Genomic DNA, 11,535 nt, shown 5'->3' on the forward strand with positions numbered 1-11,535 from the left:
TGTGTGTGAACATGGGAGAGAGAGAGAGCAGCGCAGTGTGTGTGAACATGGGAGAGAGAGAGAGAGCAGCGCAGTGTGTGTGAACATGGGAGAGAGAGAGAGAGCAGCGCAGTGTGTGTGAACATGGGAGAGAGAGAGAGAGCAGCGCAGTGTGTGTGAACATGGGAGAGAGAGAGCAGTGTGTGTGAACATGGGAGAGAGAGAGAGCAGTGCAGTGTGTGTGTGAACATGGGAGAGAGAGCAGCGCAGTGTGTGTGAACATGGGAGAGAGAGAGAGAGCAGCGCAGTGTGTGTGAACATGGGAGAGAGAGAGAGAGCAGCGCAGTGTGTGTGTGAACATGGGAGAGAGAGCAGCGCAGTGTGTGTGTGAACATGGGAGAGAGAGAGAGAGCAGCGCAGTGTGTGTGTGAACATGGGAGAGAGAGAGAGCAGGGCAGTGTGTGTGAACATGGGAGAGAGAGAGAGCAGCGCAGTGTGTGTGAACATGGGAGAGAGAGAGAGAGCAGCGCAGTGTGTGTGAACATGGGAGAGAGAGAGAGAGCAGCGCAGTGTGTGTGTGAACATGGGAGAGAGAGAGAGAGCAGCGCAGTGTGTGTGAACATGGGAGAGAGAGAGCAGTGTGTGTGAACATGGGAGAGAGAGAGAGAGCAGCGCAGTGTGTGTGAACATGGGAGAGAGAGAGAGAGCAGCGCAGTGTGTGTGAACATGGGAGAGAGAGAGCAGCTCCTCACCCAGCTGTGGGCAGAGCTGAGGCAGGGTCTGGGGCATGAGGAGGCCGGCCTGGTGCTGGCAGACCAGGTTGGCGATCTCCTGCCGGCACTGCTGGGAGCCGGCCCGGTGCAGGGCCGACAGGGCGTCCTTGCCCGCTATGTTACACTTGGGCACAAAGTCTGTGCCGGCGGCCCGCGGCGCTCCCTCCACGCTGCCCGGCTCCCCCGGGGGAGCGGCGGCGGGGGGGGGGAACCTGGCCGCGCCCTCCGCGCCGCCCCCCCGGCTCTCGCTGAAGTTGCGGCTGCTGGAGGGGTCGTGGGGGACCTCGGCGCCGGCCCCCGTCATCGCCTGCTCCTGGGGGCTCTCGGCCCGGACACTGGGCTTCCCCCGGCGGTTGGTGCCTCGCCGGAGCGCGCTGGCCGCCGTGCCGCCCGTCCTCTCCAGCCGCGTGCTCCAGCGGCTGCCGCTGCGCCCCGACAGGGAGTTCTGCCGCTCCCACGGCGCCGGCTCCCGCTTGGGGTCCTGGCTGTTGTGGTCGGGGAGTTTAGACCGCCGTGTCTTCCTCTGAGGGGAGAGAGAGAGACGAGAGAGAACAGAGAGAAAGACAGACCAGAGAGAGAGAGACAGAGACCAGAGAGAGAGAAAGACCAGAGAGAGAGAGAGAGACCAGAGAGAGAGAGAGACCAGAGAGAGACAGACCAGAGAGAGAGAGACAGAGACCAGAGAGAGAGAAAGACCAGAGAGAGAGAGAGAGACCAGAGAGAGAGAGAGACCAGAGAGAGACAGACCAGAGAGAGAGAGACAGAGACCAGAGAGAGAGAAAGACCAGAGAGAGAGAGAGAGACCAGAGAGAGACAGACCAGAGAGAGAGAGACAGACCAGAGAGAGAGAGACAGAGACCAGAGAGAAAGAGAGACAGAGACCAGAGAGAGAGAAAGACCAGAGAGAAAGAGAGAGACCAGAGAGAGAGAGACCAGAGAGAGAGACCAGAGAGAGAGACCAGAGAGAGACCAGAGAGAGAGACCAGAGAGAGAGACCAGAGAGAGACCAGAGAGAGAGACCAGAGAGAGAGACCAGATAGAGAGAGACAGAGACCAAAGAGAGAGAAAGACCAGAGAGAGAGAGACCAGAGAGAGAGAGACAGAACAGAGAGAAATACAGACCAGAGAGAGACAGACCAGAGAGAGAGAGACAGAGACCAGAGAGAGACCAGAGAGAGAGAAAGACAGAACAGAGAGAAAGACAGACCAGAGAGAGAGAGAGAGACCAGAGAGAGAGAAATACCAGAGAGAGAGACCAGAGAGAGAGAAAGACCAGAGAGAGAGAAAGACCAGAGAGAGAGACCAGAGAGAGAGACCAGAGAGAGAAATACCAGAAAGAGAGAGACCAGAGATAAAGACAGACCAGAGAGAGAGAGAGACCAGAGAGAGAGAGACAGAACAGAGAGAAAGACAGACCAGAGAGAGAAAGACAGAACAGATAGAAAGACAGACCAGAGAGAGACAGAAACAAAAAGAGAGAAAGAACAGAGAGAGAGAAAGACCAGAGAGAGACCAGAGAGAGAGAGAAAGACCAGAGAGAGAGAAAGACCAGAGAGAGTCAGAATTACATTCCACGTCAGTATTTGCTGCGTGTCAATCCAGCTGAGGACAGATGCTGCAGCAGAAAGGATGCTTCACACCCGGGAGGACGTGTTTACTCCATCTGGCTTCCTCCTTTTGCTCTGATCAGGGGGGGGGGGGGGGTATTTTTAGCGCGACAGCCTCTGCCTTTTGTAAGGGTAATCTGGGAAAGACACAACAAGAGTCCAGCGGAGGAGGCGTGTGCTTCACTAAACTGCATAATGAAGCCAGGGGTTGGGGACCTGGACAAAGCCCTCGGGCAGCCCCTGTGGCAGAGACCCCTGTGGCAGAGAGCAGGGCGGCAGGCAGAGGCATGCGTGTGCTCAAGATTCAAGAGGTTTATTTGTCACATTATACATACCAGGGCATATACAGTGAAATGCGGGTGGCCATGACCGCTTTGATTGTGCAATAATACTAAAAAAAAAAAAAAAAAAAACATAATAAACCGGTAATAAAATAGACATAAAATAGGCATGATAAAGTCCTGAGATACTAGACAATGTTAGCTACGGATTAAGGCCTCCTATGTACACTATATAGTTTTACTCTATATCCTTATGCTATACTTGCTATTTCTAACCTATACAAGAACCACATCAGTTCTTTCCTTAGTGACCTTTATTTTCTATGTGCTCATGTGTGTGCCGTGCTGGGAGCGTGTGAAAGTGGGGGGGCAGGCATGAGCTCAAAATATCGACGAGGTCACACACAGTCACAGTCAACCCACTATGGGTGTGTGTGTGTGTGTGTGTGTGTGTGTGTGTGTGTGTGTGTGTGCGTGCGTGTGTGCGCGTGACACAGGAGGAGAAGACCAGGCAGAGAGGAGTAATTACAGAGGCCTGTAAATGGGGGCTGGGGGGGAGGAGTTGGGTGGGTAAATGGTGTCATCAGCAGTGTTCCCAGCAGCTGATCTTCCAGGTACACGCTACACAGCAATGCCCAGAGGGTTCACGCACATTTTCCCGCAAGCAAGTTCTGTAACTTTTCCACAATTTGTAGGACTGCAGCGCAATTACCAGGACCAAGACGGGAAAGGTGTTAATATTCAAAATGTTACATTTTATTTGGTCGCTCTATAGGCCACTATAGGCTCTATAGGCCAACTCTCACCATAGACCCGTGTAGACAAATCGGAGGATTTTGGTATTTGGATTGTTATTCCGTCGAAGGTCACAGACGAGATCAATCCGCAAACAAGCCTGACAAGGCTGTATCGACTGGGGGGAAATTTTAACAAATATCCATAACACTCCCAAAACATTTGGACATGTATAGTTTTCTTTAATTATTCCAGGCCTGAAAAACACAATCCTCAAATGTCTCTGTAGCAACGCTTTTCCCACATTATGCTACTGAAGAACAGGGGGGAAGCAACCAACACAGGTTTTTAATAGGCCTATTTAGCTTGAGGTATATATAAAATAATGCTTTAAGTTGGCAATGTTTATTCACAGTATTCTACCACAGACCTCTCGGTTGCACACAACAGGTGATTGTAATCAACCAGCAGATGATCATCATTAAACGACAACCGCAGCCAATGAGCTGCGTTGTTACATTGCATGGTAAAACACGTCATGGGAATACTATGAACTAAAACACTAAAACAGGCCTATATTCTGAGGTTCCAAAACCAGTAATAGTCTAAGGCCTATTCCACCTACAGGGACGCAGAGGGCCACAGTGTGAGGGGGCGCACAGAGGGACGCGGAGGGCCACAGTGTGAGGGGGCGCACAGAGGGACGCGGAGGGCCACAGTGTGAGGGGGCGCACAGAGGGACGCGGAGGGCCACAGTGTGAGGGGGCGCACAGAGGGACGCGGAGGGCCACAGTGTGAGGGGGCGCACAGAGGGACGCGGAGGGCCACAGTGTGAGGGGGCGCACAGAGGGACGCGGAGGGCCACAGTGTGAGGGGGCGCACAGAGGGACGCGGAGGGCCACAGTGTGAGGGGGCGCACAGAGGGACGCGGAGGGCCACAGTGTGAGGGGGCGCACAGAGGGACGCGGAGGGCCACAGTGTGAGGGGGCGCACAGAGGGACGCGGAGGGCCACAGTGTGAGGGGGCGCACAGAGGGACGCGGAGGGCCACAGTGTGAGGGGGCGCACAGAGGGACGCGGAGGGCCACAGTGTGAGGGGGCGCACAGAGGGACGCGGAGGGCCACAGTGTGAGGGGGCGCACAGAGGGACGCGGAGGGCCACAGTGTGCCCGACGTCACTAATCCAGGCCACTTCATCGCTGCGCGCGATTTTCAATCTAAAAACAAGCGAGCGTATGACGGAGGGATCGATGCGTCGATACGAAGCGTCTCCGAGGGGGGGGGGTCATCTTGTTTCCCCTGGCGCCGGGGGGGCTCCGAGGCTGGAGTGAAGAAACGAGCGGACAGTTGTGACTAAATGTAGCCGACGGGTGTTCTGGATGCAAAGCTATTCTTATCGCCTGGGTTTCACTGGCGCGCCTCCTCTCATCGGTTGGCGTGTAGCGCTTGGCCTTCTAAAGACAAACGGACACACGGGCCACAGTTTTTTTTTTTTTATATAACTGAAGCATTTTTCTCACGAACACAGCGCGGAAAACAAATCACCACGCCGCCTCAGCCTCACTGGAGAGATGGTTGAATATAGGCCGGCGTCACCACACGGCACACCGACAGCGCCAGAGACTGTGTGGGTACAGAACGGAGGCTGTGGCCGGGGGGAAGGGGGGGGGGGGGGGGGGGGGGCAGGGGCGGCTGGAGGAGGAGCCAGATAATCCAGTGCCAGGCAGCGCGCCGACCATACCGATACGATACGGCACAGTCTGCTGCCGATGGCCCATCATCACATTGACTAAAACCCATTACAGTAGAGTGTGAGGCATTGTGGAAGCCATTAGAATACGGTGCAGCTACTTCAGAGAGACCCGTCTTGAGCAGGCCAAGCTAAAAACATCACGGAGCAATAAGACAGCGTGAGACCCACAACCGTGTCCAGGAGAGAAATGTTGACACAATTCTTCCCCCTCTACTGTCCATAAAGAGGTTCCAGTCTGTCAGAGTGGAGGTTCCTCTACTGTCCATAAAGAGGTTCCAGTCTGTCAGAGTGGAGGTTCCTCTACTGTCCATAAAGAGGTTCCAGTCTGTCAGAGTGGAGGTTCCTCTACTGTCCATAAAGAGGTTCCAGTCTGTCAGAGTGGAGGTTCCTCTACTGTCCATAAAGAGGTTCCAGTCTGTCAGAGTGGAGGTTCCTCTACTGTCCATAAAGAGGTTCCAGTCTGTCAGAGTGGAGGTTCCTCTACTGTCGATGAAGAGGTTCCAGTCTGTCAGAGTGGAGGTTCCTCTACTGTCGATGAAGAGGTTCCAGTCTGTCAGAGTGGAGGTTCCTCTACTGTCGATGAAGAAGTTCCAGTCTGTCAGAGTGGAGGTTCCTCTACTGTCCATAAAGAGGTTCCAGTCTGTCAGAGTGGAGGTTCCTCTACTGTCCATAAAGAGGTTCCAGTCTGTCAGAGTGGAGGTTCCTCTACTGTCGATGAAGAGGTTCCAGTCTGTCAGAGTGGAGGTTCCTCTACTGTCGATGAAGAGGTTCCAGTCTGTCAGAGTGGAGGTTCCTCTACTGTCGATGAAGAAGTTCCAGTCTGTCAGAGTGGAGGTTCCTCTACTGTCCATAAAGAAGTTCCAGGCCGCCCGAGTGGATGTTGCGTCGCACAGAAGACAAACACTCAGCCCTAAACATTTTCGAAATTTCTCTCATCAACCTCTCAGTTTTTTATTAAACGCCATCACGTCAGAAAACTGTAACCGATTGAAAAGCGAGCCAGGCAGCCTTTTCTCTTTCCAATTAAGAGCAGAGAGAGAGAGAGAGACCATATCAGTGCAATAATCTGCTCGCGGGGGGAGAGAGCGGCAGAGAGAGTCGTCAGCTCTGATGCTCCGTGGGAGAGAGAGAGCGAGAGTGGGAGACAGTCAAGGGTGTGAGCCGAGGATGACAAGAGGAGCAGAGAGGCGTGCACCGTGCGGGCTCCTTCCTCACAAGCCTCTGCTTCTTCTTCTGTGGGGGCTTTAATGGGATGCGTGTGGCTCTGTGTGTGTGTGTTCACACATTATGCAGCCAGCCGCTGATTAGAGCAGATGTGAGCCAACACAGTCAGACACCACTGACGGCACTGAGCAGGAAGAAATCCAGTCAGACAAGTCACTCGAGCTCGCGTCGCCGTACTAAGCCTTCGTCGCCTGGCTGAACAACAAGGCCCTCGGTTCAGAGGGGGCCCCGGTGATGATTCTCCTGCGTCCCCCTTATGCAACGCACCTTATGGAAAGCAAGCGGGGGTTAGAAGGCAATCGGGTAACAGAGGTCAAAACGGACTTCCTCCTGCTTGCTCAGTGGGATCACATGTCACGTTTCCTGTTCACACCGGGGACGGTCCAAACGAAAGGGATTAATTGCACCCTAGCTGCTGTTCATTTCTATTCAGAGAATGGACAGTCCGATGCTCGGCATAGGTAGGCTTAGGGCTATACCTTTTTAGTAGAGCTACTGTATAACCTACAGGAGGATGTTTTAAAAAGGTGTGGATAAGAGAGCGATAATCAATACTCCGTCCTCTCTGCCGTGTCTCCATCAAGACAATCTTACGCTGTAGCAGGGTTTCCGTTAGCCGGTAATTACCGGTATTTGACCGGCAAAATCTGTTGAAGTCCGACATATTTAATCTCTTCTGTCATAATGTCCGGTGAAAATAATTCCCTCTAAGCACAATTTGATTCTTTGAATTGTATTAAAATAGGCTAAAATTAAATAGCCTATGCGATGAATGAAACAATCATTACATTTGTTTCATCGTTGCTTCACCAAGCAGGTCTAATAATGACAACGATGTTGTCAGCGGGAGCTTAGTGCTGGATTTGCGAGAGCATGCAGCTGCAGAGCCACAGAACACACAGAGCTGTGCCCGCACAGTGCAATACTCCAATTCAGCCATTGGCAATTCAGCTGTTGGGTGGGGGGCGCTGCTGAGCGGTCCCCAGACCGGACCTGAAAACGCCGCTGCTCTGCGGCTGCATCATGCTCTCGCAAATCCAGCACGAAGCTCCCGCTGACACAGCGTTGTCACTATTAGACCCGTTTGTTGAAGCAACGATGAAACAAATGTAATGATTGTTTCGTTCATCGCAGGGCGGCTACGTGGCGTAGTGGGCAAGGCGCTCGCCACGAATGCGGAGACGCTGGGCTCGCCTGTTCGAGCCCAGCGCTCCACATTGCTTTCAGTTTAGCTGGTCGTTCATACTAATACACATTGGCCGTATTAGGGGGGTGGGAAACTGATGGGTGGGGATCGGGCGTTGTGGACAGCGACTCCTACAGGTCGGTTGGTGCACCTGCGCAGTAGAATCAGGAAGTGTCGGGGGCAGCGTGAGCCTCCCACGGGTTACTCTTCGCCACTGAGAGATCGAGCTGCGCAGGTGAAAAGATGCGACTGCTGTTACCTCAAGTACCGGAGGGGACTTGTGCTATGTATGACTTAGTCCACATTGCAGCCGGCTTGTGGGAGGCAAGAAACAGCGTCCGTGACAGGGGAGGGTTGAATTGGATGATGCGAAAATGGGATGGGAGAAAAATATAGAAAATGGGAGAAAAAGTGGATCAAAAAAATGTATTGTTCCGTTCATCGCATAGGCTATTTAATTTTAGCCTATTTTAATACAATTCAAATAATCAAATTGTGCTTAGAGGGAATTATTTTCACCGGACATTATGACCAGCACCAAGTCGTTGGGAGGTGGAGATAGTCATCACGCAAACTAGGGCTGGGCGATATGGAAAAAAAAGTTTATTTTGCAGCAATTCTTTGTTGTTGCCGCCATCTTTAGTGTTACATCCCCTCACACTCCAGTTCTCAGGCTGCAGCTGGTTTAAAAGCGAAAGTAAACCGGCTTCTCTGCTGGCTGTGGCTCCAGGGGAGTTGAACAGTTCTGGCTCTGCTAGTTTATTTTCTATCTTTTGGCGCTTTTTTGGTGGACAAGATCAATTCTAATGTGCACCGTGACTCGTGACTGGAGTCTAGTTCTGCTAGCACACATAGCCTACTGTGTACAGACGGTTTCAAACTGTATTTTAAATTAGAAAGCAAACAAAATAAATGGACAAGAGAAAAATAAATCTCAATTTGGTCAGTATTGTCATTTGGACAAGCAAAGCCATTACTTTAAGTTGCAGGCAAGAAAGACAAGTCTGTCCACCGTCTCTGGTTTTAAAACTGCCCTGTTGCAGGTCACAAAAAAAAAAAAAAAAATTAAAAGGAAAAAGAAAAACGATTTTTCGATTTTTTTAGTTCGATATTCAATATCGATTATTAAAATATATCGCGATATTTATCGTTATAGTTATATCGCCCAGCCCTAACGCAAACCCACGATGATGTTGCCATCTCTCTCTGCCAAATTTCTCAGTTCTTCGCTTGATATAATTAATACAAATGTCCAATATAACGGAATTCTGTTATAAAAATGTGATTATAACAGACTGCTGTTTATTAATGTCGGGCAGACTGCCCACCGACACCTCAAGTCGGCAGCAGCACGAAGTCTCGAGGGACTTATTTTATTTGGAATATATTAATGACTGTATATACGCAAAAGTAGCCTAGTTTTAAGTTAAAATATTATAAATGCCTTGAGGATGTCATTCTTTATATAGGCCTATCAATTGTTTTTAAGCTCAATAAACTCTGACCGGAATTGATCCCATTTGTCCGGCAGATTGAAATCTACCGGACACTCAGACCGGCAAAAAAATGGGATGGGTCAAGCGCAGAGAGGCATTTCATCGGTGACCTGCATAGGTGTGTTCCTGTGTCGCCCATCTTACATGCGCGTGTTGCTGCACGACAAATAGACTTATTCTAAACCCTACCTCCACCTCCAGGATATGCTAACCCTACCTCCCCTCCAGGCTATGCTAACACTACCTCCCCTCCAGGCTATGCTCTGCTGTATGTGTGTGACCCATCCCTCATGGGGGAAGGTTATTTGCACATGTCATATCATGACAGAAAGAGTTGGGCTCCTGACTTGCATATCAACGTCACATTCCTGTGGCTCCCTCTGTATATCAATGCGTCTCCGAATGATAACTAAAAAATGCAGGGCCCTGCAGCGGCCAAATCTGTTAACGGCTCGCAATTACCTTATTTAGAGAAGAACTGGGAGGGTCCGGGACTCCGGGGCACAGCCTCGAGGCAGTGTTCCAGGTGTGCACAGGTGAGATATGGAGGCCAGATACTCAGAGGAGGATCAGTGTTTCCCATAATTTATGCTCTTAGATTATCTGGGGAGCCGGTGCACAGGGCAAAAGAGACACTGTGTGCAAGACTTATTAATAAATGTATCAGTTTGTGAAATCTATATGGCCCTGAATGATAGTGTTGTTGGGACACCACAGCTAAATACGTATGGGAGACACAGTCTCAACAACCCTGGAATGCGGACCCTTGATATGTTTAGCAAGATCAAGGCTTGGCGATGCTGCGCAGACAAAACAGCCAGCTTCTTAAGTACCGTAATACGCGATAACTGACGTGAACGATCATATTATGAACAAGAGATGCATGATGCGATAGCTTGGAACAGGTTGAACACTATAGACAGTCGGCTCAAAAGGTCGACTTCTCAGGCAGCCAGAATGAATCACAACCAAGTTATATTTCTAAAAAAGCTCGCACTACGCTGCATCGTATGGATGATATTATAAGCGATATTTATCGTAACGTGTCAATAATACTACAATGTTCGCCTCTGTGTGTCAGAAACTCACTGCCTCTTCGCCTAACTCGTTAATTAATACGCCACGAAAACAGTCACACACCAGACTCATTGACAGCCGCAACATTCCAACCAAAAATGTAATTAATGTAATGACCCAGTGCGGTAGTCACGTTACACAACACAAGTATCTACCGATACGCATTCCGATCAGGGGATATCGATGACATGCCAGGTTTACCGTAGTGACAGACAAGAAGACAGTAACGTTACTGGTTCGGTTCTGATTAACCCTTTCACTGCCACACTGCAGAAGGTTAACCCTTTACTATCACAACTACAGAAGGTTAACCCGTTCACTACCACACCACAGAAGGTTAACCCGGCCTTTACTATCACAACTACAGACGGTTAACGATTTCACTGCCACACTACAGAAGGTTAACCCTTCACACTACAGACGGTTAACCCTTTCACTGCCACACTACAGAAGGTTAACCCTTTACCATCACACTACAGACGGTTAACCCGTTCACTACCACACTACAGAAGGTTAACCCTTTACTATCACACTACAGACGGTTAACCCTTTCACTGCCACAGTACATAAGGTTAACCCTTTACTATCACAACTACCGACGGCGACGGGTAACCTGCTGTTCTTGTTGTGTGGCAGTGAAAGGATTAACCTGCTCTTGTTGTTGTGTGGCAAGTGAAAGGGTTAACGTTCTGTGTATTGTCGCGGTGAAAGGGTTAACTGTTTGGCAAGCGGACCAACTGACTACTAGCCGCGTTAGCTTAGCTCTACTGTACAATACAATCCCATACAGTTGGCTAGCTAGCGGCTAACACTCAGCGAGCAACAGAATGGGGACCCCAACCAACTGCATAATTCATATTCACCGTGCCCCCCGAAAAAGAAAACAAAGCTAGAAGAAGTTCTTTCTCACCTCTGCCTCGCCCTCTTCCAGACTCCTCAGACTCCATACCACCAGCCCTTGAATCAGAAGGATAGTTAACGCGGCGGCAATCGCTAGTTTGTACCGTCGGAGGAGCTTCTGCACCCGGGCGCTGGCGGCCGCCATCTTCCTCCGACTATCTCGTCTGAGAGTTTACATCGTGCGCGCGCACGTAGTGACACCGGCCGTAGGTGCGTTATTTCTTTCCGTAGCCGCATTTCTGGCAAGACGCTCTCTGATTGGCCGACGCCTGTTTCTACACTGGTTAAGCTTAGGCACTCTTTCGAAGTTGGTTAAGGTTAGAGTTTGTCTTAGAGCGTGACGGCAAGTTCTTTCGACGGTTAAGCTTAGGCACTCTTTCGAAGTTGGTTAAGGTTAGAGTTTGTCTTAGAACAGGGTCATGCTGGCCTGGACCTACAAAAGGCCTTTGACACGGTCAATCACTCCATTCTGATTGACAAGCTAAAATCAATTGGTCAAATGTAATCAGTGAGCTGGATGCAATC

The 11,535-nt window shown here is 50.6% G+C and overlaps 1 protein-coding gene across 1 annotated transcript in view; it reads right to left on the minus strand.

The window, feature by feature from the left end:
• The window catches only part of xylt2 (xylosyltransferase II), a gene marked incomplete at its 5' end in the record, with an annotated part of 60,889 nt that extends 49,734 nt beyond the window's left edge, over positions 1-11,155 (minus strand). Inside the window, 2 exons of the mRNA XM_084328806.1 lie at positions 732-1,275; positions 11,021-11,155. Of these exons, the coding sequence (XP_084184932.1) occupies positions 732-1,275; positions 11,021-11,155 (679 nt within the window). The remainder of the gene's footprint in view (positions 1-731; positions 1,276-11,020) is intronic.
• Between the last annotated feature and the right edge of the window lie 380 nt (positions 11,156-11,535).

This window comes from Notolepis coatsorum (genome assembly GCF_963971535.1).
Source record: "Notolepis coatsorum genome assembly, chromosome: 14".
Classification (NCBI taxonomy): Eukaryota; Metazoa; Chordata; class Actinopteri; order Aulopiformes; family Paralepididae; genus Notolepis; species Notolepis coatsorum.